Source organism: Symphalangus syndactylus, chromosome 20 (genome assembly GCF_028878055.3).
Source record: "Symphalangus syndactylus isolate Jambi chromosome 20, NHGRI_mSymSyn1-v2.1_pri, whole genome shotgun sequence".
In the NCBI taxonomy this organism is placed as follows: domain Eukaryota; kingdom Metazoa; phylum Chordata; class Mammalia; order Primates; family Hylobatidae; genus Symphalangus; species Symphalangus syndactylus.
The window spans coordinates 64,980,828-65,001,873 of NC_072442.2; the positions used below are offsets into that span (position 1 = coordinate 64,980,828).

The 21,046-nt window shown below is 52.1% G+C and overlaps 1 protein-coding gene across 5 annotated transcripts in view; it reads left to right on the forward strand.

Moving 5' to 3' along the window:
* LOC129470483 (transient receptor potential cation channel subfamily V member 1) overlaps positions 1 to 21,046 on the forward strand; it is an 85,155-nt gene that overhangs the window by 17,552 nt on the left and 46,557 nt on the right. For 3 of the 5 annotated variants that reach the window (XM_063629652.1, XM_063629651.1, XM_063629653.1), the window contains 6 exons: positions 1,869 to 2,034; positions 2,441 to 2,507; positions 5,055 to 5,377; positions 6,680 to 6,807; positions 7,285 to 7,400; positions 11,626 to 13,188. The exons of the other annotated variants lie outside the window; for them this stretch is intronic. In XM_063629652.1, the coding sequence (XP_063485722.1) occupies positions 1,869 to 2,034; positions 2,441 to 2,507; positions 5,055 to 5,377; positions 6,680 to 6,807; positions 7,285 to 7,400; positions 11,626 to 11,798 (973 nt within the window). In that variant the 3' untranslated portion in view covers positions 11,799 to 13,188. Of the gene's footprint in view, positions 1 to 1,868; positions 2,035 to 2,440; positions 2,508 to 5,054; positions 5,378 to 6,679; positions 6,808 to 7,284; positions 7,401 to 11,625; positions 13,189 to 21,046 lie in introns of those variants that run through there. 5 annotated transcript variants of the gene reach the window in all.

Consider the following 21,046-nt stretch of genomic DNA (forward strand, 5'->3'; position numbering starts at 1 on the left):
GGCATGGTGGCACGCACCTATGATCCCAGCTACTCAGGAGGCTGAGGTGGGAGAATAGTTTGAACTCGGGAGACGGAGGCTGCAGTGAGCCCAGATCGTGCCATTGCATTCCAGCCTAGGTAACAGAGCGAGATTCCATCTCTAAATAAATAAATAGAACAGTGTGGATGTGGCAGGAAACCTCCTTCGTTCAGAAAGTAAGCCAGAGCCTCAAGCCCCAGTGTGCACCGAGGGCCTTCCAGGACCTGTCTCCTGGGATCTCGGCTCACAGCCCCTGTCCTGAGCTCTTCCTTCCTGGAAGAGCAAGGAATAATTTCGAATCCTCTTGCAGCTAGCTTGTCCGTAGGACTCACAAACCGCATCCTTTCACCCAATTTTTTTTTTGGACAAGTAAAACTAGAATCAGCTTTATTTTACATGATCGTGAAAGGTACACTTTTTTATTTTAATTTTTTTTAAAGAATTTAGATTTCGGGGTATATGTGCAGGTTTGTTAGGTGGGTATATTGTATGATGCTGAGGTCTGGGGGTCTAATGATCTGGTCACCCAAGTAGTGAACATAGTACCTGATAGGTAGTTTTTCAACCCTTGTCCCTCTCCCGGCTGCCCCACTTTTGGAATCCTAAGTGTTTATTGTTCCCGTCTTTGTGCTTGTGGGTACCCAATGTTTCGCTCCACTTATAAGCGAGAACATGTGGGATTTGGTTTTCTGTTTCTGTGTTAATTTGCTTAGGATAATGGCCTCCAGCTGCATCCATGTTGCTGCGAAGGACATGATTTCATTCTTTTTTACGGCTGCATAGTATTCCGTGGTATATACGTACCACATTTTGATTATCCAGTCTACCATTGATGGGCACCTGGATCGATTCCATGCTTTGCTATTGTGAATGGTGCTTTGATAAACATAGGAGTGCAGGCATCTTTTCGGTCGAATGGGTTCTTTTCCCCTGTTTTCCCCCAATTTTGAGATACCCATACTTTAGTCCCAAAAGGCAAACTCAAGAGGCAAGGTCTGTAGGTTTAGCACATACTGATTTACCTGCCTAAGAGAAGCAGTGTTCTACACAGCATTGCGATTCTCCTGCCTCAGCGTCCCCAGTAGCTGGGATTAGAGGGGTGCACCTTGTCCAGCTAATTTTTGTATTTTTAGTAGAGACGGGGTTTCACTGTGTTGGCCAGGCTGGTCTTGAACTCCTGACTTCAAGTGATCTGCCTCCCAAAGTGCTGGGATTACAGGTGTGAGCCACCACGCCTGGCCACTATATATCCTTTTATGTACTTATTTATTTATTTATTTATTTATTTATTTATTTATTTGAGACAGAGTCTCGCTCTGTCTCCCAGGCTGGAGTGCAGTGGCATGATCTGGGCTCACTGCAACCTCCGCCTCCTGGGTGCAAGCGATTCTCCTGCCTCAGCCTCCTGAGTAGCTGGGATTACAGGCGTGCACCACCAGGCCTGGCTAATTTTTTTATTTTTATTTTTAGTAGAGGTGGGACTTCACTATGTTGGTCAGGCTGGCCTCGAACTACTGACCTTGTGCTCTGTGTGCCTCGGCCTCCCAAAGAGCTGGGATTAAAGGCGTGAGCTACTGCGCCTGGCCTTTATGTACTGTATTTATATCTGTGCTTTCTACATAAAGAGAGTGAGATTTTGCACAGCTCCTCATCAAGCCAGTTTCTGCTCCTTGGGGACGATGCTGCTTCCACGGAGAACGCCTGGGCTGAAGGAGTCAGGACAGCCCAACCCTAGCTCCTATCGCGGCCTGCAGTCTGGGCCTCTGAGCAGCCTGTGGCCTTTTGTTCTGGGGGTGCCAGGCCTCCCGGGTGTCCATAGACGGTGCTTTCTGCCCCTCCACCCTCAGCTTTCTGCAGTCACTGTTCATGCTGGCCACCGTGGTGCTATACTTCAGCCACCGCAAGGAGTACGTGGCTTCCATGGTGTTCTCCCTGGCCTTGGGCTGGACCAACATGCTCTACTACACCCGCGGTTTCCAGCAGATGGGCATCTACGCCGTCATGATAGAGAAGGTGGGTGCCCTGGGCCCCAGTGGATCTCCTCAGAGCCCGCTTACCTCGTCGGCGTGTGAGAGGCTGACCCAAGAACTCCACCCATCCTGTCTGTCGTGCCTGGGAAGGGGCTGGTTTAGCCCCCAGCCCATTTTCCAAGAATCAAGCAATCTTGCCCTGACCCAGGTGTGTGTAGGGGGGTCCCCTGAAACCTGACCCCTCTGCACACCAGGCCTCCATCTCCAGACCAGAGCAAAGGCCATGGGGGAAGGGTGGGTGACTCCCTCATGACCCCTGAGCTGAGAACCAGCAAAGCAAACCGTCCTGCACATTCTCAAGATGCATCCCCAGGCCGATGCGGCCCAGCTCTTCTCTCAGCTCCTCCCGGGCCTGGCCTCGGCTCTGACGAGCCCGCTGTCTCCTGCAGATGATCCTGAGAGACCTGTGCCGTTTCATGTTCGTCTACGTCGTCTTCTTGTTTGGGTTTTCCACAGGTAATGAGCTTGGTCAGGGTTGGGGGAGGGCAGGGGTCCGGCTTGGCTGAGCCTTCTGAAGACTCTGCCAGGAGCTGAATGAGAAGGCACCGGGTGGGCAGGTGACTGAGAGGGTGGACAGAGGACACACTGGAATGAGCCCCAGGACTTGGCCACGTGTTATATAAAATGCTTTAAGAATTTTCCAGGCTGGAAGTGCTGTGGCTGTCGCACAGCATTTTGGCTCAGCTGTTTTTTCAACTTTTTTTTTTTTTTTTGAGATGGAGTCTCGCTCTGTCGCCAAGGCTGGAGTGCAGTGGCACGACCTCGGCTCACTGCAACCTCCACCTCCCGGGTTCAAGCAATTCTCCTACCTCAGCCTCCCGTGTAGCTGGGACTACAGGTGCACACCGCCATGCCCGGCTAACTTTTTGTATTTTAGTAGAGATGGGGTTTCACCATGTTGCCCAGGCTGGTTGCAAACTCCTGACCTTGTGATCCACCCGCCTCAGCCTCCCAAAGTGCTAGGATGACAGGTGTGAGCCACCGCACCTGGCCTGAGTCTCCTTTAATCCAGGGCAGTTCCTGTGTCATCCCTTGTCATTTGCGACCTCAGAATTTGTAATGAGTAGAGGCCAGTGGTTTTGACAATGTTTCTCAATTTGGGTGTGTCTGATGTTTCCTCATGATTATAGCCGGGCATGCATTTTTGGCCAGAATATCAAGAAGCGATGTGTGTCTTCTGCTGTGTGTTTTATTGGGAGTCACGTGATGTCTGTCTCACTTCTGGTGACGTTAGCTTTGATGACTTGGTTTTGGTGGATCTGCCAGACTTTTCCACTATAAAGCTACTATATTTACCTTTGTAATGGATACTTTTCAAGGAGATGCTTTGAAACTATGTGACTAGCCTGTTTCTCATCAGGCTTTCACCCAGGAGTTTTAGCATCCGTTGATGAGTCTTACCTGAATCACTTCATCCTATGATGGTGGCCAAATGATGATTTTTTTTTTTTTTTTTTTTTTTTTTTGAGAAGGAGTCTCTGTCTGTCGCCCAGGCTGGCATGCAGTGGTGCCATCTCTGCTCACTACAACCTCCGCCTCCCAGGTTCAAGCAATTCTCCTGCCTCAGCCTTCTGGGTAGCTGGGATTACAGCTGCCCATCATCACACCCGGCTAATTTTTATATTTTTAGTACAGATGGGGTTTCACCATGTTGCTCAGGCTGGTCTCGAACTCCTGACCTCAGGTGATCCGCCTGCCTTGGCCTCCTGAAGTGCTGGGTTACAGGCGTGAGCCACTGTGCCCGGAGAAGTTGATCTTCTAACTCCATCATTGCTTCTGCATTTATTACCTGGCATTCTATTATAGAGAAGAGCTAACCATTCCCCATTTCTATGTATTTATTTGTATCAGAATGGCCTCATGGAGTCTTGTGTTTTCATGGATTCTCACTTTGTTAAATGAGTTATAATCCTTACTATCCTCTTTTATTTTATACTCAAATTGTCTGAGATTAGGCACTGGAGTCTCTTCCAGCTGGCTCCTGTGCTCTTTTGACATGTCCACATCTTTTTTTTTTTTTTTAAGATAGAGTCTCGCTCTGTTGCTCAGGCTGGAGTGCAGTGGCGCGATCTGCAACCTCCGCCTCCCAGAGTTCGCACCATTGTCCTGCCTCAGCCTCCCCAGTAGCTGGGACTACAGGCACCTGCCACCACGCCCGGCTAATGTTTTGTATTTTTAGTAGAGACGGGGTTTCACCATGTTGGCCAGGCTGGTCTCAAAACTCCTGACCTCAGGTGATCCACCTGCCTCAGCCTCCCAAAGTGCTGGGATTACAGGCGTGAGCCACCATGCCCGGCCTCCACATCGTTTTTTGAGCACTGGACCCTGCTTTGATGCTCATCCGAGTCCCACAGTTACATGGTTCACGTGGTGCACCCTCCCTGTCCCCACCCTGCCACTTGCGTTGGAATCTCTGGCTGGGAGGGATGGGCGCTTGTGACTAGGAGAGACCTAATAGGTGTGGGCTCTGGCACCTGGGTCTGAAGGCCCTGCATTTCAGTAGGTACAAGAAGGGACGAGGCCAGGGGGTTAGTGGATACTGATAGGCAGCAACCGCGATGCACAGCTGCTGCAGAGGCTCTCAGGCTCTGGGCCACACTTCCCATAGAAGCAGGCAGCACATGGGGAGAGGTCATTTTGCTCTGAGCTGCTCAGTGCTCATGGAGCAAAATGGACCTCTGAGGGATGCAGGCCAACAGGGTGTGATAGACAAAGCAGGTGTGGAGCCAGAGCCGACATGTACGGTTAAGCAGGTTGTGCACTGCACAAAGGTGGCTGTATTCACATTGCACGTAGAGATTTATATATTTATTTATTTTTCTAGCAGATGATGATAAAGTTCTTAAAAATATACTATGAAAAATTTTTGATAGTTTTAAAGAAGGGGTGCTTTAAAAATAACTTCTCACAAAGTTATTTGAGGCTGAGCAGGAGGGTGTATGTCAGGGGACTTGGGATATTGGCTTCTATCCAGTGGCACCCCGCCCTCCCCGTGCCCTGTAGCGGTGGTGACGCTGATCGAAGACGGGAAGAACGACTCCCTGCCGTCTGAGTCCACGTCGCACAGGTGGCGGGGGCCTGGCTGCAGGCCACCCGATAGCTCCTACAACAGCCTGTACTCCACCTGCCTGGAGCTGTTCAAGTTCACCATCGGCATGGGCGACCTGGAGTTCACCGAGAACTACGACTTCAAGGCTGTCTTCATCATCCTGCTGCTGGCCTACGTAATTCTCACCTACATCCTCCTGCTCAACATGCTCATCGCCCTCATGGGTGAGACTGTCAACAAGATCGCACAGGAGAGCAAGAACATCTGGAAGCTGCAGGTGGGTTGGTGGGTGGGTGGGTGGGGGCAGTGTGTGGCCAGGAGGGTATGGGCCTCTCTACCCGCTGCCTTACCCAGCTGGGCACATGAGCCCTGCAGGATTTGAGGAGGGAGCAGAAAGCCCGGCCAGGCCCGGGGATCCAGCCTCAGCACCTCCCTCAGTGGACTTCCAGCAAGTTCCCCGGCCCAGCACCTGCTCAGGGGCAGAGGAGCTCAGCCGGGGTTTATAGACACCGTGCTTGGCTGTGGTCCGGGTGGTCCTGGAGGGAAGAAGGGGGAGGGCTCAGCCCCACAGGGCGTCCACCTCAGAGGAGCCTGGTGTAAGGTGGGCACCAGAGGCCAGACTCGGGGGAGCAGCTACCGTGAGGCAGGGCCCTGACAACTGCATTCCTGAGCCCTGTGGGCCACATCTGCATCCCCAAATACTAATAGTAAGTTTTGTTCTTATGAAGAAGCACTTTCTCTGTGATAGGGACTGTACTAAGTGTCTGTCTCACCTGATCTCATTTAATCCTCACAACTGTCCTGTGAAGTGGATTCTATGACTGTTCCCTTTTTTTTTTTTTTTCTGAGATGGAGTTTCGCTCTTGTCGCCCAGGCGGGAGTGCATTGGCGCGATCTTGGCTCACTGCAACCTCTGCCTCCTGGGTTCAAGCAATTCTTCTGCCTCAGCCTCCCTAGTAGCTGGGATTGCAGGCGCACACCACCACGCCCAGCTAATTTTTATATTTTTAGTAGAGATGGGGTTTCACTATGTTGGCCAGGCTGGTTTCGAACTCCTGACCTCAGGTGATCTGCCTGCCTTGGCCTCCCAAAATGCTGAGATTACAGGCATGAGCCACGGCGCCTGGCTATACTGTTCCATTTTTGAATAAAGGCACTGAGGCGTAGTGAAGTTAGGTATCTGTGCTCAAGGCCACGTGGCTAGTAAGTGGCAGAGCCAGGACCTGGCCCAGGCAGTCTCACTCATGGCCCTGCTCTCAGCCCCTACCCTATGTTGCCCCTTGTGAGCTCCTCAGGGCAGGGTCTGGGACACTCCGTATCACTCCTGGGGCTGCCCTGCCCAGGCCCAGCAGGGACCAGTGGCACCTGGACAGGTCTGGGCTGGCCGGGCTGTGCCCCTTGCATAGAGTGTACCCCCGCCAGGCTACAGAAACAAAGCTAGCGTGGAGGGCACTGGACAACCACCCCGGAGGCATCTGGGTCTGGGAGAGCTCCTGGGGAGGTGGATGCTGGCAGCCAGGGTGGCCCTGGGATGCACCCTCTGCCCCTCAGCTCCTCTGTCCTTGGTGTCTTCCTGCAGAGAGCCATCACCATCCTGGACACGGAGAAGAGCTTCCTTAAGTGCATGAGGAAGGCCTTCCGCTCAGGCAAGCTGCTGCAGGTGGGATACACTCCTGATGGCAAGGACGACTACAGGTGGTGCTTCAGGTAACGCCCAGGCTCCACCTGAATCAGAGCTTGGGTGCCTCAGGGCTCCCCTGTGGACACAGAGCCTGCCTCGGCCTCCATGAGGAGCTGCTCATCAGCACAGGGGGCTCTCCCAACGCCAGCTGCAGGGATTGGGGCCGTCCTGAGCTCAGCTGTGGCATGCACCGGGGACCATCTTAGATCTCAGCTGGGGGGGCCCAGACACTAAATTCTGGAAAATTCGAGGTGTCCAGAAGGGGTCGTCTAGTGAGCAGGGTCAGAGCCTGGCGTCCAATATGTAAAATCCCTGGGCCTCACAGCATGGTCAGAGATCACATCTTTGAGGATGGTGTCCAAAAATCAAGTCCTCTCTGCCCTCCCCAACCCACCACATCTCCATCCCGATGGGTGGGTTTCTCGGGCTTGGCCTGTGGGCAGAGCCCTCGGCCTGGGAAGCTGGGCACAGCTCTCAGGCTCTCCCAACCCCTTACCCTGCAGGGTGGACGAGGTGAACTGGACCACCTGGAACACCAACGTGGGCATCATCAACGAAGACCCGGGCAACTGTGAGGGCGTCAAGCGCACCCTGAGCTTCTCCCTGCGGTCAAGCAGAGGTGAGGCGTGAGGGCCGGTGCTTGGCACCTCCTTGGCTGGTGGCCTGACATTGGGCAGTGGGAGCTTTGCAGGTTCCCCACGCCTCGCCGGGCTCCTCATTCCCCCAGGACCCAGGAGCTGTAGCAGCTCCTGACATCGGCCATGAGCACGTAGTCACGGGCTGACTCGAGTGCCTCACTCATGCTGTCACAGCTGACGGCTCACTGGGCCCATGCAAGTGGCTGTGCCAGCGCCTCCAGCCCAGGCACCTGTCCTCAGCGCCCCAGGGGACACAGCCCAGCCCCCACCTGCCTCCTTGTATGGGCTGCCCTGCCTCCTCAGCCCTGTTCCTCACTCTGCACGTGTGCATGTGTCATAGCTCTGTGAGGCTGTGGGGACATAAACAGGCAGACGGGAACACTTGTCGCTCATGGACACATCTGGGCAGGTGGAGAAGAGGGGAGGGTGAGAAGAGGAAAGGGGATGCCTTGAGCAGAAAAACCCCAAGGAGGCCGGGCACAGTGGCTCATGCCTGTCATCCCAGCACTTTGGGAGGCTGAGATGGGCGGATCGCCTGAGGCCAGGAGTTTGAGACCAGCTTGGCCAACATGGTGAAACCCCATCTCTGCTAAAAAAAAAACACAAAAATTAGCCAGGCATGGTGGCAGTCACCTGTAATCCCAGCTACTTGGGAGGCTGAAGCAGGAGAATCGGTTGAACCTGGGAGGCAGGGGTTGCAGTGAGCTGAGATCTCACCACTGCACTCCAGCCTGGGCAACAGAACGAGACGCTGTCTCAAAAAAAAAAGAACAAATAGAAAAACCCTGAGGAAAATTACTACCAGAAAGAAAGCTGTTTAACAGTTACTGGGAAACATTTAATAGAAAACATTAAATAAATGTCTAATTGAGGACACTTACTTAAAAATGAAGCAGGCATAGTTTATAGTGGACAAATTTTGAGTTATAATTACAACCCTGAACACTGTTTTTGAATTACTTTGTATTTAATTGTAAAAAATTGTGGTAAAATATCTATCTCCTAAAACTTGCCATTTAAATCCTTTTCAAGTGTACAGTTTAGTGTCATTAAGTACATTTACATTACTGTACAACTCTCACCACTATCTATTTCCAGAACATTTTTTTTTTTTTGAGATGGAGTCTCGCTCTGTTGCCCAGGCTGGAGTGCAGTGGCGTGATCTGGGCTCACTGCAACCTCCGCCTCCTGGTTTCAAGCGATTCTCCTGCCTCAGTCTCCCGAGTAGCTGGGATTACAGGTGCGTGCCACCAACGCCTGGCTAATTTTTGTATTTTTATAGTAGAAACGGGTTTTCACCATGTTGGGCAGGCTGGTCTCCTGACCTCAGGTGCCTCACTCATGCTGTCACAGCTGACAGCTGACGGCTCACTGGGCCCGTGCAAGTGGCTGTGCCAGCGCCTCCAGCCCAGGCACCTGTCCTCAGCGCCCCAGGGGATGCAGCCCAGCCCCGCCCTGCATCCTCAGCCCTGTCCCTCACTCTGCACGTGTGCACCCCAGCACTTTGGGATGACAGGCGTGAGCCACCGTGCCCGGCCTTTTTCCAGAACATTTTAATCATCCCAAACGGAAACTCTGTTCCCTTATAATAACTCCATGTCCCCTTCTCCCTGACCCCTTGTCCCCTGGTCCCTAACCCCTTGGCCCCTATTCTGTTTTCTATCTTTATGAAAGTGGGACAGAGACGTTAAAGGTTGAGTAGTACTGAGGGCCTCAGAGGCCCAGAGACCTTCTTAACACCCTTTAAATACTCTGAGCCACTCTCTGGTCACCCTCATGCAGTCACACCATGAACTAGCACAGCTCAGCTCTCAGCAAGGACTTGTGGGGAACCCATCTGCCCCAAAGACTTCTGGGCTTCCACCCCCATAAATCCTTCCTCCTCCTCTCCTGTGCTCTGATCCACAGATTCTAGCTGCTTCCGCTGCCCAGCTCTTGATTTCTTCTTAACTCAAAGGCAATTCCATGCCCTTCTTCAACTGCAGCTCCCTGCGTTGTAGTTGGGGAAATTGTCCCTAGGCAGAAAGTTAGGGAGCTCACAGGGCTCCCCTTGTGAATTTCACTTCTCTTGGGAATTGCAGTTTTTATTTTTTATTTTATTTTATTTTTGAGATGGAGTCTTGCTCTGTTGCCCAGGCTAGAGTGCAGTGGCACGATCTTGGCTCACTGCAACCTCTGCCTTCTGGGTTCAAGTGATCCTCCCACCTCAGCCTCCTGAGTACCTGGGACCACAGGCACCTGCCACTACACCTGGCTAATTTTTTTTTTTTTATTATTATACTTGAAGTTCTAGGGTACATGTGCACAACATGCAGGTTTGTTACATATGTATACATGTGCCATGTTGGGGTACTGCACCCATTAACTCGTCATTTATATTAGGTATATCTCCTAACGCTATCCCTCTCCACTCCCCCCACCCCACAACAGGCCCCGGAGTGTGATGTTCCCCTTCCTGCGTCCATGGGTTCTCACTGTTCAATTCCCACCTATGAGTGAGAACATGCAGTGTTTGGTTTTTTGTCCTTGCAATAGTTTGCTGAGAATGATGGTTTCCAGCTTCATCCATGTCCCTACAAAGGACATGAACTCATCATTTTTTTATGGCTGCATAGTATTCCATGGTGTATATGTGTACACCCAACTAATTTTTATATTTTTGGTAGAGACAGGGTTTCACCATGTTGGCCAGGCTGGTCTCGAACTCCTGACCTCAGTCGATCTGCCCACCTTGGTCTCCCAAAGTGTTGGGATGACAGGTGTGAGCCACCGTGCCCGGCCTTTTTTTAATGTTTAATTTTAAAAAATCTTTAGCTGCTAAGTTGGTGTTATTTGAGGGACTGCCGTTTTTCACTGCCTGATGTCCTATCTCTGAAAAACATTTGCTGCACGTATGTTGCCTAGTTTTGTGATCGTTGACAGCAGGATGGCTAGCCCAGTACTAGATACTCCATTATAGCTGGAAGCGAAAATCTATTTTATCAAAGGCTCATTTTTAGAAAACTGCTCGAGGGCTCCATCGGTTTTTCCACAGGCCTCTTGCGATCGTGTGATTTTCCTGTGAGTTTAGTTAGAAGCAATCCCTGCATCCCGTAATAATGCTTATTGATGATCTCTTTGTCAGTTGTTAACTGGTCTAACTTTGCCAGAGAGCTATTGAAAGATAGCGTTGCGTGTGATTTGAGTAGTTTTTCAATGTCACTCTTGTTGATTTAGTGACATCCCACATCTTTGACAAGATTTGCTGTTTCACTTGGCAGTTGATTTTATTACGTTTGCGTGACACTGTGGGCGGTTTACAGCACTGCACATTCACTGTGATATTTATAAAGACGTCGACCCAGTGGCAGGGATATACACATCCATGTTAACGGGGGCAGGCATGGGGGATGGTTGGAGGCTGCCTGATTGCACCTTTATAATTTTTTGTTTTTTTGAGATGGAGTTTTGTTCTGTCGCCCAGGCTGTCACCCAGTGGGCCTGGACCCCAAATCCTGCCTCTTTGGCTGGTGCTCATCACCCAGAGCTGCCCTGGTGTTGAGCCACTCACAGGACAGGCCTCGGCGTTGCTCTGTGGGGACCTCCTTTCCCTCCCACTTGGGCAGGGAGGAGATGGAGGCTGAGAGCGGCAGGCGATGGGCTCTCGTGAGGCTGCAAGCAAGTTGGGGTGGGATGGAGGAAGAGAATTTAAGGAACAGCAAGAGTGCATGAGGCTCTTTGAGCAGTTGAGGGAGGAGGACGTTGCACCGATCCAGGTGCCTCAGGAAGCACTTGCATGCCTGGGCCTCCTTTTTTTTTCTTTCTTTCTTTCTTTTTTTTGAGATGCAGTTTTGCTCTTTTCGCCCAGGCTGGAGTGCAGTGGCGCAATCTCGGCTCACTGCAGCCTGTGCCTCCCAGGTTCAAGTGATTCTCCTGCCTCAGCCTCCCAAGTACCGGGATTACAGGCATGTGCCACTATGCCCGGCCATTTTTTTTTTTTTTTTTTTTTTTTTGTATTTTTAGTAGAGATGGGGTTTCACCATGTTGGCCAGGCTGGTCTTGAACTCCTGACCTCAGGTGATCCACCCACCTTGGCCTCCCAAAGTGCCTGGATTACAGGCGTGAGCCACCACATCCGGCCTGGACCTCCTTTTATCTGGAGACTTGGGAGGCCAAGAAGTGAATGTTTTGCTGCATCCAAGGTAGTAATAGTGTTTTACACTTCAGTTTCAGGCAGACACTGGAAGAACTTTGCCCTGGTCCCGCTTTTAAGAGAGGCAAGTGGTCGAGATAGGCACTCTGCTCAGCCTGAGGAAGTTCATCTGCGACAGTTTTCAGGGTCTCTGAAGCCAGAAGACGCTGAGGTCTTCAAGAGTCCTGCCGCTTCCGGGGAGGAGTGAGGGCCTCACGCAGACAGCACTGTCAACGCTGGGCCTTAGGAGACCCCACTGCCACGGGGGGCTGCCGAGGGAACACCAGTGCTCTGTCAGCAGCCTGGCCTGGTCCGTGCCTGCCCAGCATGTTCCCCAGTCTGCACTGGACAAGCTGTGGGAAGCATTCTTGGAAACATGGGGAGTGACGTACATCCAACCGTCACTGTCCCCAGGTGAATCTCCTAACAGACTTTCAAGTTTTAACTCACTTTACTAAACAGTGTGGATGGTCAGTCTCTACTGGGACATAATAGGCCCTTGTTTTCTTTGATTTTATTCTTATTTATTTATTTATTTTGAGACAGACTTTCACTCTTTTCACCCAGGCTGGAATGCAGTGGCACAATCTTGGCTCCCTGCAACCTCTGCCTCCTGGATTCCAGCAATTCTCCTGCCTCAGCTTCCCGAGTAGCTGGGATTACAGGCACGCGCCACCATGCCTGGCTAATTTTTTGCATTTTTTTTTTAGTAGAGACGGGCTTTCGCCATGTTGGCCAGGCTGGTCTCGAACTCCTGACCTCAGGTGATCTGCCTGGCTCGGCCTCCCAAAGTGCTGGGATTACAGGTGTGAGCCACCACGCCTGGCCGTTTTCTTTGATTTTATTCTTTTTTTTTTTTTTTTTTTTTTTTGAGACAGAGTTTCACTCTTGTTGCCCAGGCTGGAGTGCAGTGGCATGATTTTGGCTCACTGCAACCTCTGCCTCCTGGGTTCAAGCGATTCTCCTGCCTCAGCCTCCCGAGTAGCTGGGATTACAGGTGAGCACTACCACGCCCGGCTAATTTTTGTATTTTTAGTAGAGACGGAGTTTCACCATGTTGGCCAGGCTGGTCTCGAACTCCTGACCTCAGGTGATCTGCCCGCCTTGGCCTCCCAAAGTGCTGGGGTTACAGGCATGAGCCGCTACGCCCGGCCTGCTTTGATTTTATGTTACTAGGAGCAAAACTCAGCGAAGCCCAGGAAAACACGTTTGGGAACAAACCCTTCCTTTGATGGAAAATGCAGAGGCCCTTCCTGTCTGTGTTGTGCTGGCTCCTCTTACCTGCCCGGGTGGCTTGGGGGTGTTGGTGTTTCCTCCCTGGGGAAGGTGGGGGAGGCCGTCCCACTCCCAGCTCTGACAGAATCAAGCTGTTGCGGGAGTGCCTTCTTCATCCTTCCTTACGATCAGTCACAGTCTCCAAAATATCAGCTCGATTGCTGTTCAGGTTAAAAGTACAGAACCACATCCCAAAGGTACCTGGTAAGAATGTCTGAAAGGTCTTCCATTTGTAGGGACCCCAGTCCTGCTTCCCCGCAGTGGCACATGCTTCCACTCCATCCATACTGGCATTCTCAAATAAATAGATATGTACACATATATATCGTGTCAAGTGTAAAGTTTGTGCCAGGGAATGGGCTGGCATACCTAAGTGGCTTTGTGTAGGCTGCTTGTGGATGCATGTGTGTACACGTGGGGGGGTGTGTGTGTGGGTGTGTGCATGCATGCATGTTTATGTGTGTGTGTGCATTCTTATGGTTGCATTCCTGCTATAATGCAGAAATGAATAGTTGCAACAGAGACCAAATAGTTTGCAAAGCCTAAAATATAAAAAGCTTACCTAAAATATAAAAAACATACTATCTGGCCCTTTACAGAAGAGTTTGCTGACTCTTCCTTTATAGAATAGAGCTTAAGAGGCAGATACTCTGAAAGAGACATCTGTTCCAGACATGGGCAGCTTGTGTTAGTATCTGCGGAGTGTAGAATGAGTTGTTTAGTTGTGGAATTATTGGATGTTGGCTCATGAAAGGATGAACTTTGGCTGAGGCTGGGGCTTGGGCCCTACCAGGAGACGTGTTTTGGGAGAAAATACTGGGATCCCTCCTCCCTGTTCTCTGGCATCGTGTCTGCCTCCACATAGGAGGAGCCGAGGGCTGGTGCCCCAGGTGCCTGCATGTGACCATGGCAAGTGAGCCTGCAGCCTGGAGGAGGGAGGCCGACAGCCGGGATGTGAGGAGTGTTTCTGAAGGTGCTCCATGTGCATCTCCCTTTAAGTCTCCTAACAGCTCGTGAAGAAGCTATTATTAGTTCCCTTTTATAGATGAGAAAATCAAGGTTCCAACAGTGAGTAAGGTTGCACAGCCAGTAAACACGTTGCCTGGATTTGACCCCAGGCAGTCTGACTCCAAAGCCTGGCTCTTAACTGCTGTGTCAGGCTGCCTGGCAGAGAATGTGCTGGGGCATGCCAGCCTATCCTGGGCCAGAGGGAGGTGGGAGGGCTTCTCCCTTCCTGCCGTGGGCCTGGGGCTCTGTGCTTTACCTGTAGGCCTTTCTTAGAAAATGTGTGGGTGTCAGACAGCTGCAAACTTCTGCAAATTGGATCAGCTTTTTGTTTTGTTTTTGAGACAGAGTCTTGCTCTGTTGCCCAGGCTGGAGTGCAGTGGCGTGATCTCGGCTCACTGCAACCTCTGCCTTCTGGGTTCAAGGGATTCCCCTGCCTCAGCCTCCTTAGTAGCTGGGATGACAGGCGCCTGTCACCACGCCTGGCTAATTTTTGTAGTTTTAGTAGAAATGGGGTTTCACCGTGTTGGCGGGGCTGGTCTTGAACTCCTGACCTCCAGTGATCCACCTGCCTTGGTTTCCCAAAGTACTGGGATTACAGATGTGAGCCACGGTGCCCAGCCTGGATCAGCTTTTGAATTTACTCAGCACTGGAAGGGATCCTGTGGTTGTACTTTTGCAAAACTAATGATAGAAATTTTTTGTTATTAGATGGGAAACCTGAGATTGTTTAAGGAAGGACATACCTGCAATTGCTATGTCTTCTTTCTTTTTTTAAAAATTAATAAGCTTTATTTTAATTTTTTTTTAGACAGAGTCTTGTCTTGCCCAGGTGGGAGCGCAGTGGTGTGGTCATGGCTCAATGCAGCCTCAAACTCTTGAGCTCAAGCGATCCTCCTGCCTTAGCCTCCTGAGTAGCTGGGTCTACAAGAGTGAGCCACCACGCCTGGCAATTTTTTTTTCCCCTGCAGAGATGGGGTCTTGCTATGTTGCTCAGGCTGGTCTTGAACTCCTGGCCTCAAGAAGTCCTCTCGCCTTGGCCCCACAAAGTACTGGCATTGCGGTGCCAGCCACAGGGCTTGGCCAGCTTTATTTTTAGAGCAACTTTAGGTTCACAGCAAAATTGACACAAAAAAGATAGAGGAAGTTCTCATACACCCGCTGTGCCCACAACCTCCCCAGCTACTGACATCCCGCCGCAGAGTGGTACATTGCTATAATCAGTGAATCGACATTGATACATCATCATCATCCAAAGTCCAGCTCGTGCCTGTAATCCCAGTACTTTGGGAGGCTGAGGCGGGTGGATCACCAGAGGTCAGGAGTTTGAGACCAGCCTGGCTAACACAGTGAAACCCCGTCTCTACTAAAAATACAAAAATTAGCCAGGCGTGGTGACGCACGTCTGTTACCCCAGCTACTCGGGAGGCCGAGGCAGGAGAATCGCTTGAACCCGGGAGGCGGAGGTTGCAGTGAGCCGAGATTGCGCCACTTCACTCCAGTCTGGGCGACAGAGTGACTCTGTCTCAAAAAAAAAAAGAAAAGAAACCAAAATACAAAAAACAAAGTCCGCTGGGGTCACTCTTGGGGTTATAGATTCCATGGGTTTTGACAAATGTGTGACCTGCGTTTCTCGTTATAGTATCATACAGAGGAATTTTATTGCCTAAAAATCCTCCACGCTCCACCTATTCATTGGTCCCTCTCTCCAGCTCCTGGCAACATTGACCTTTTTTTTTTTTTTTGAGATGGAGTCTCGCTCTGTCGCCCGGGCTGGAGTGCAGTGGCACGATCTCTGCTCACTGCAAGCTCCGCCTCCCAGGTTCACGCTATTCTCCTGCCTCAGCCTCCCGAGTAGCTGGGAGTACAGGCGCCCGCCACCACGCCTGGCTAATTTTTGTATTTTTAGTGGAGATGGGGTTTCACCGTGTTAGCCAGGATGGTCTTGATCTCCTGAACTCGTGATCTGCCTTCCTCAGCCTCCCAAAGTGCTGGGATTACAGATGTGAGCCACCGTGCCCGGCTAACACTGACCTTTTTTTTTTTTCGAGACGGAGTTTTGCTCTGTCGCCCAGGCTGAAGTGCAGTGGTGCAATCACGGCTCACTGCACCTTTGACCTCCTAGGCTCAGGGATCCTCCCACCTCAGCCTCCTGAATAGCTGGGACTATAGGTGACAGCCACCATGCCTGGCTCAGTTTTGTAATTTTTTGTAGAGATGGAGTTCTGTCATGTTGCCCAGGCCAGGTCTTGAACTCCTGGCCTCAAGCAATCCGCCTACCTTGGCCTCCTCAAATGCTGGGATTACAGATGTGAGCCACCGTGCCTGGTCAGCCACTGATCTTTAACTGCCTCCATGCTTTTGCCTTTTCCAGCATGTCATGTAGTTGGCATCATCAATACAGTACATAGCCTTTTCGGATTGATTTATTTTACTTAGTATTATGCATTAGAGTTTCCTCCATGTCTTTTCGTGGCATGAGAGCTCATTTCTTGTATTGGAGGATAACATTCCATTCTCTTGGATGTAGCACTCGTTTTTTTTTCTTTTGAGACGGAGTCTTGCTCTGTCACCCAGGCTGGAGTGCAGCGGTGCAATCTCGGCTCACTGCAAGCTCCGCCTCCCAGGTTCACGCCATTCTCCTGCCTCAGCCTCCCGAGTAGCTGGGACTACAGGCACCCGCCACCATGCCCAGCAAATTTTTTTGTATTTTTTGTAGAGATGGGTTCGTCATGTTGCCCAGGCCAGGTCTTGACTCCTGGCCTCAAGCAATCCACCTGCCTTGGCCTCCCAAAGTGCTGGGATTACAGGTGTGAGCCACTACACCCAGCCGGATGTACCACTCTATCCATTCACCTACTGAAGGACATTTTGGTTGCTTCCAAGTTTTGGCAATTATGAGTAAAGTTGTTATAAATACCTATGGGCAATTTTTGTATGGGCATAAGTTTTCAGCTTCTTTGAGTAAACACCAAAGAGTGTGATTGCTGGATTGAATGGAAAGAGTATGTTTCGTTTTGTAAGAAACCACCAAAGTGTCTTTCAAAGTGGCTGCCCCGTTTTACATTCCCACCAGTGATGGCTGAGAGTTCCTGTTGCTCCACGTCCTCATCAGCATTTGGTGCTGTCAACATTTTGGATCTGGGCCATTCTAAAAAAAGTATGAAGTGGTCATTTTATCTTTTCTCTTTTTTTCTGTTTGTGTGTGTGTGTGTAATTTAAACTTAATAGAATTGACCAATGTGTTGTATGCATTTACACTATAGCATGTTATATTTTTGTTCTGATCATACTCCTTTTCACTTTTCCATTCTTTTTCTTTTTTCTTTCATTCTTGCTTTTTTTTGGGAACAGAGTCTTGCTCTGTTGCCTGGGCTGTGCTGTGGTGCAGTCTCGGCTCACTGCAACCTCTGCCTCCTAGGTTCAAGCAATTCTCCTGCCTCAGCCTCCCGAATAGCTGGGACTACTGTGTGCAGCACCTCACCTGGCTAATTTTGTATTTTTAGTAGAGATGAGGTTTCACCATGTTGGCCAGGCTGGTCTTGAACTCCTAGCCTCAGGTGATCTGCCCGTCTCAGCCTCCCAAAGTCCTGGGATTACAGGCGTGAGCCACTGCACCCAGCCTCTTTGTTCTTTTTCTTTATTAATGCTCTCTTAAAACAAAATGGTAAAAACGGGAATGAAACAAAAAAAAATCGCTTTACATCATGCTATTGATTTATATATTTATGCTTTTTAAAGTTTATTTTTAATGGACAAATGAAAATTGTATATATTAACAACATACGACATGATGTTTTGATATATGTATACAGTGTGGAATGGCCAAATCAAGTTGTCTAACATATGCAGCACCTCACTCTTTGGTGTGATGAGAACACTTAAAAAAATCTACTCTCTTGGCAACTGTCAAGTCTACTGCTGTCTCTGTCTTCATGTCCTTCCCTCCATCACCTGGAAGCAGGATGAGCCACAACCCAGAATCCACTGTGGGCAGCTGCTGAGCTCTCCTGGCTCAAGAACGGTGGTGGCTGCCAGGACCCTCTCCTGGCCGTTGTCCGGGTCAGCCTGCTCGGGCGTGAGGCTGGTGTTGGAGGTCGGCGTGGCTTCCTCTCTCCCTCCTCGCTGCACCGAGTAGGGCGTATCCTAGAGTGTGTGGGGGGACCGGCCCCTCCTTGCCTGCCACCACCTTACAGAGACCCCCTTGTCCCCTTCTCCCCCTGAGCGGGTGGAACTTGTGGGCTTTTGCTTGGGCTTGGTGTCTGCAGGGCTTGGGAGTTTTGGGAGGTGGAGGGGGCCTGCTCAATGCTGCCTCGTGTGTCCTCTGTGGGGTGCTTTACAGAGGCAGAGGACGGCCCCTGCATCGTGCAGATTGACGCTGCTGGCGAAGGCTTCCACTCTGAGCTCAGTCTGGCGGGCTGGGCACACATGGGGCACCTCGGGACTGTCTGAAAGTTAGACCTCGGGGGAGCGGAGTTGGGGCAGGAATATCCGGAGGCTGCCCTCTCCCTCTCCCCACCTGCCTCCCACCGCAGGCCCCAGCCCCGTCGCCCCTGGTTGTACCAATTGGGAAGTTTCCTTCTCGGGACTGTCGCCTCTCCAGGTTCTGTGTGTTCCATCCACTGCCAGAGAAGGATCTGCGATCACAATGAAAGGTGAGCACAGCGTGGCTTATGGCTGCCACCAAGAGTGAGGAGTCAGACACTGTCGGGGGGCAGCTCCTTCATCCTTCCAGGCTCCCAGGCATTGGGGCGTCTGGGAATGAGCACTAAAGGTCACCTGTGAGCTGGCCAAGATGGGGTGGGCTGTGCTAGTTGGGCGCCTGCAGAGTGAGACTCATGGCCACACACTCCTGTGGCTGCTGTGTGGACCCCAAACGCAGGACAGAAACCCCACCAGGGACCTGAACCCTGGCAAGGCTCAGCCGGGGTTAGACAGGCAGGGGCACGGCCATGGTGTGGGGTCCTGGCTCACCCAGTGGGTGTGTTCCTTTCCATCATATTGGTGACAGCCCGTGGTGTGGGTGCTGGCTCAGCCTAGTGGGTCTGTTCCTTTGCATCATATTGGTGACAGCATCCCCACCAGGCCACGGGCCATGAGCCCTCTGAGGCTGGGCCAACACAGCCCTGTGGGACTCAGGAGTCAGGGCCGCCCCAGCGGCCTGGAGTCAGTCAGTGTGCCGCAGCCTGGCTTCGCGGCCCCATCTCTGCTCAGCCCACTGGGTCTGTGTGTTGCCCAAGCCTCTCACCGCTCCTTGAGCGTGCCGTGCTCCTGGCCTCCGAGCCTCCGTGGGCGTGGCTTTCTCTTGTGGCCTCTTCCCTCCTTCCGAGTCCAGGCAGATGCTCCCTCTTTCCCGAACCCATTCCCTACGCCCCGTCAGAGGGACTTCCTCCTGCCTTGGGGGGTCTCAGCCCATTTTGTTCTGATGCCCCCACCTGGTGGGTCATGGTTCCTGCCTGAGCCTGTATCCCCTGTGGCCCACGAGGGTGGGCACGGCCTTCTCCAGTTCTGAATCCCTCGTGGTCCACCTGCGTCCTTGCCACGGCCTCTCCCGTGGGCTCTCACCATGTGCTGGGTTAAATGGGGTTGAATATGGACCATCTAAGGGGCCGAAGCTGCTGCTTCCGTGTGTTTGGGGCAGGACTGGGACGGGCTCGGGCTTCCTAAGTAGTGACTGTGACTCCACTGGGTGACCTGGCTCCTGCTGCCTCTCATAGCAGAGCGGGGGTCCCCTTCTTCCTTGCTGGGCAAAGGGCACACCTCTGGGTGGGAGACAGGGGCCTTTTTCACCAGCTCCCACCTGCCCTCCGAGAAAAGGCATGAACACGAGCAAAGTGGAAGCACTGACATTCGGCAGCAGCCTCCTCCCCAGGGGTCTGAGCCGCCGGAGGCAAACCGGGGGGGCACGGGGCTGGGTCGGGAGAGGGCGAGTGAGCAAGTGGCCGGAGGCCGTGGTCAGCCCCAGGTCGGGCTTTACCGGTGGAGTTTCAGGCACAGTCACGAGGTTTCAAATTGTGAGTGGGAACTTCAGGACCCCCTGACTTCAACGGCAGAAGCGGTCTCCTGCTTCACCCACACCTGCAAGTCTGGTCTGCCCTTACCGGCCACGGGTCCTGCGCTCCCGTGGCCTAGAAGCCTCACCTGCCTCCTGCCTCCTCCCCAGGCCAGGCAGCTTGTGATGATGCAGGATTGAGAGGCTCACAGCTGGGGACTTCCCTGCCCATCAGGTGCCAGCTCCGGCCGCGTCAGCAGAGACTTCCTGCTCTGTCCCAGCCGTGTCTTGTCCACATCTCGCCCCGGGGAGCAGGTGTGCAGTTCCTGAGTGACGCCAGACACACAGGGCCATCCTGACCTCGCTCCACCCACTTCACAGCTGCAGCCTGGGCCAGGAGAGGGGGCACCGATTCTTCCTGTGATGCCCTGGCCTTGGAGAAGGGCAACCCGGGCAGTTGCTGGGAGAATACATTGAGATGACAAAAGCAATCATAGCTAAGAGCCGACATTGTTTATTGAGTTCTTGCCGTGCCCTGGGCCTTGTTCTGGCCCTTTCTACTTGCACTTGTTGAAGCCCCACGATAACCTTGCAAAGTGGGTTTATGAAGCACGTTTCACAGATGAGGAGACTGAGGCTCGGAGAAATGACCTGCTAAGGTCATTCAGCCAGGAAGGGGGTGAGGCTGACACTAAGGGCCATAATGCATGACTGCCGGTGGACAGCATTAAATGGGGACTTCTGTCCCCTAGAGACCTGATCCCAGGAACCAACTTTTGAGAACAAGTGCCGAGTCTTGGGGCTGGCCGCCCTGAGGTCAACCAGGCTAGGCCTGGGCTGTGGTGTTCCCTCCCAGGGGACAGAGCAGAGCGCTTGACCCTTCACTAAGCCCTCCCACCTCTGTGATCTCTTTGGCTCTTCACGGCACCCTTGGAAAGTAAGTGTTATCATTCCCATTTCCTAGTTGGGAAAACGGAGGCCTGAGATGGGTAGTCCCTGCCCAGCATGGAATGCCAGAGAGGGAGGAGTTGGACCCAGAACTTCGACCTTGGCACCTTCGGCCTCCCCTGCCTTTTCTCCGGTGGGGGTGAGGCTGCTGTGTGGGTGTGGGGGTGACTCACATGGGCCACGTGGGTGGGCGGGTGCTGCAGCTGTGGCTGGTGGGCGTGGCCTGCCTGGCGCCG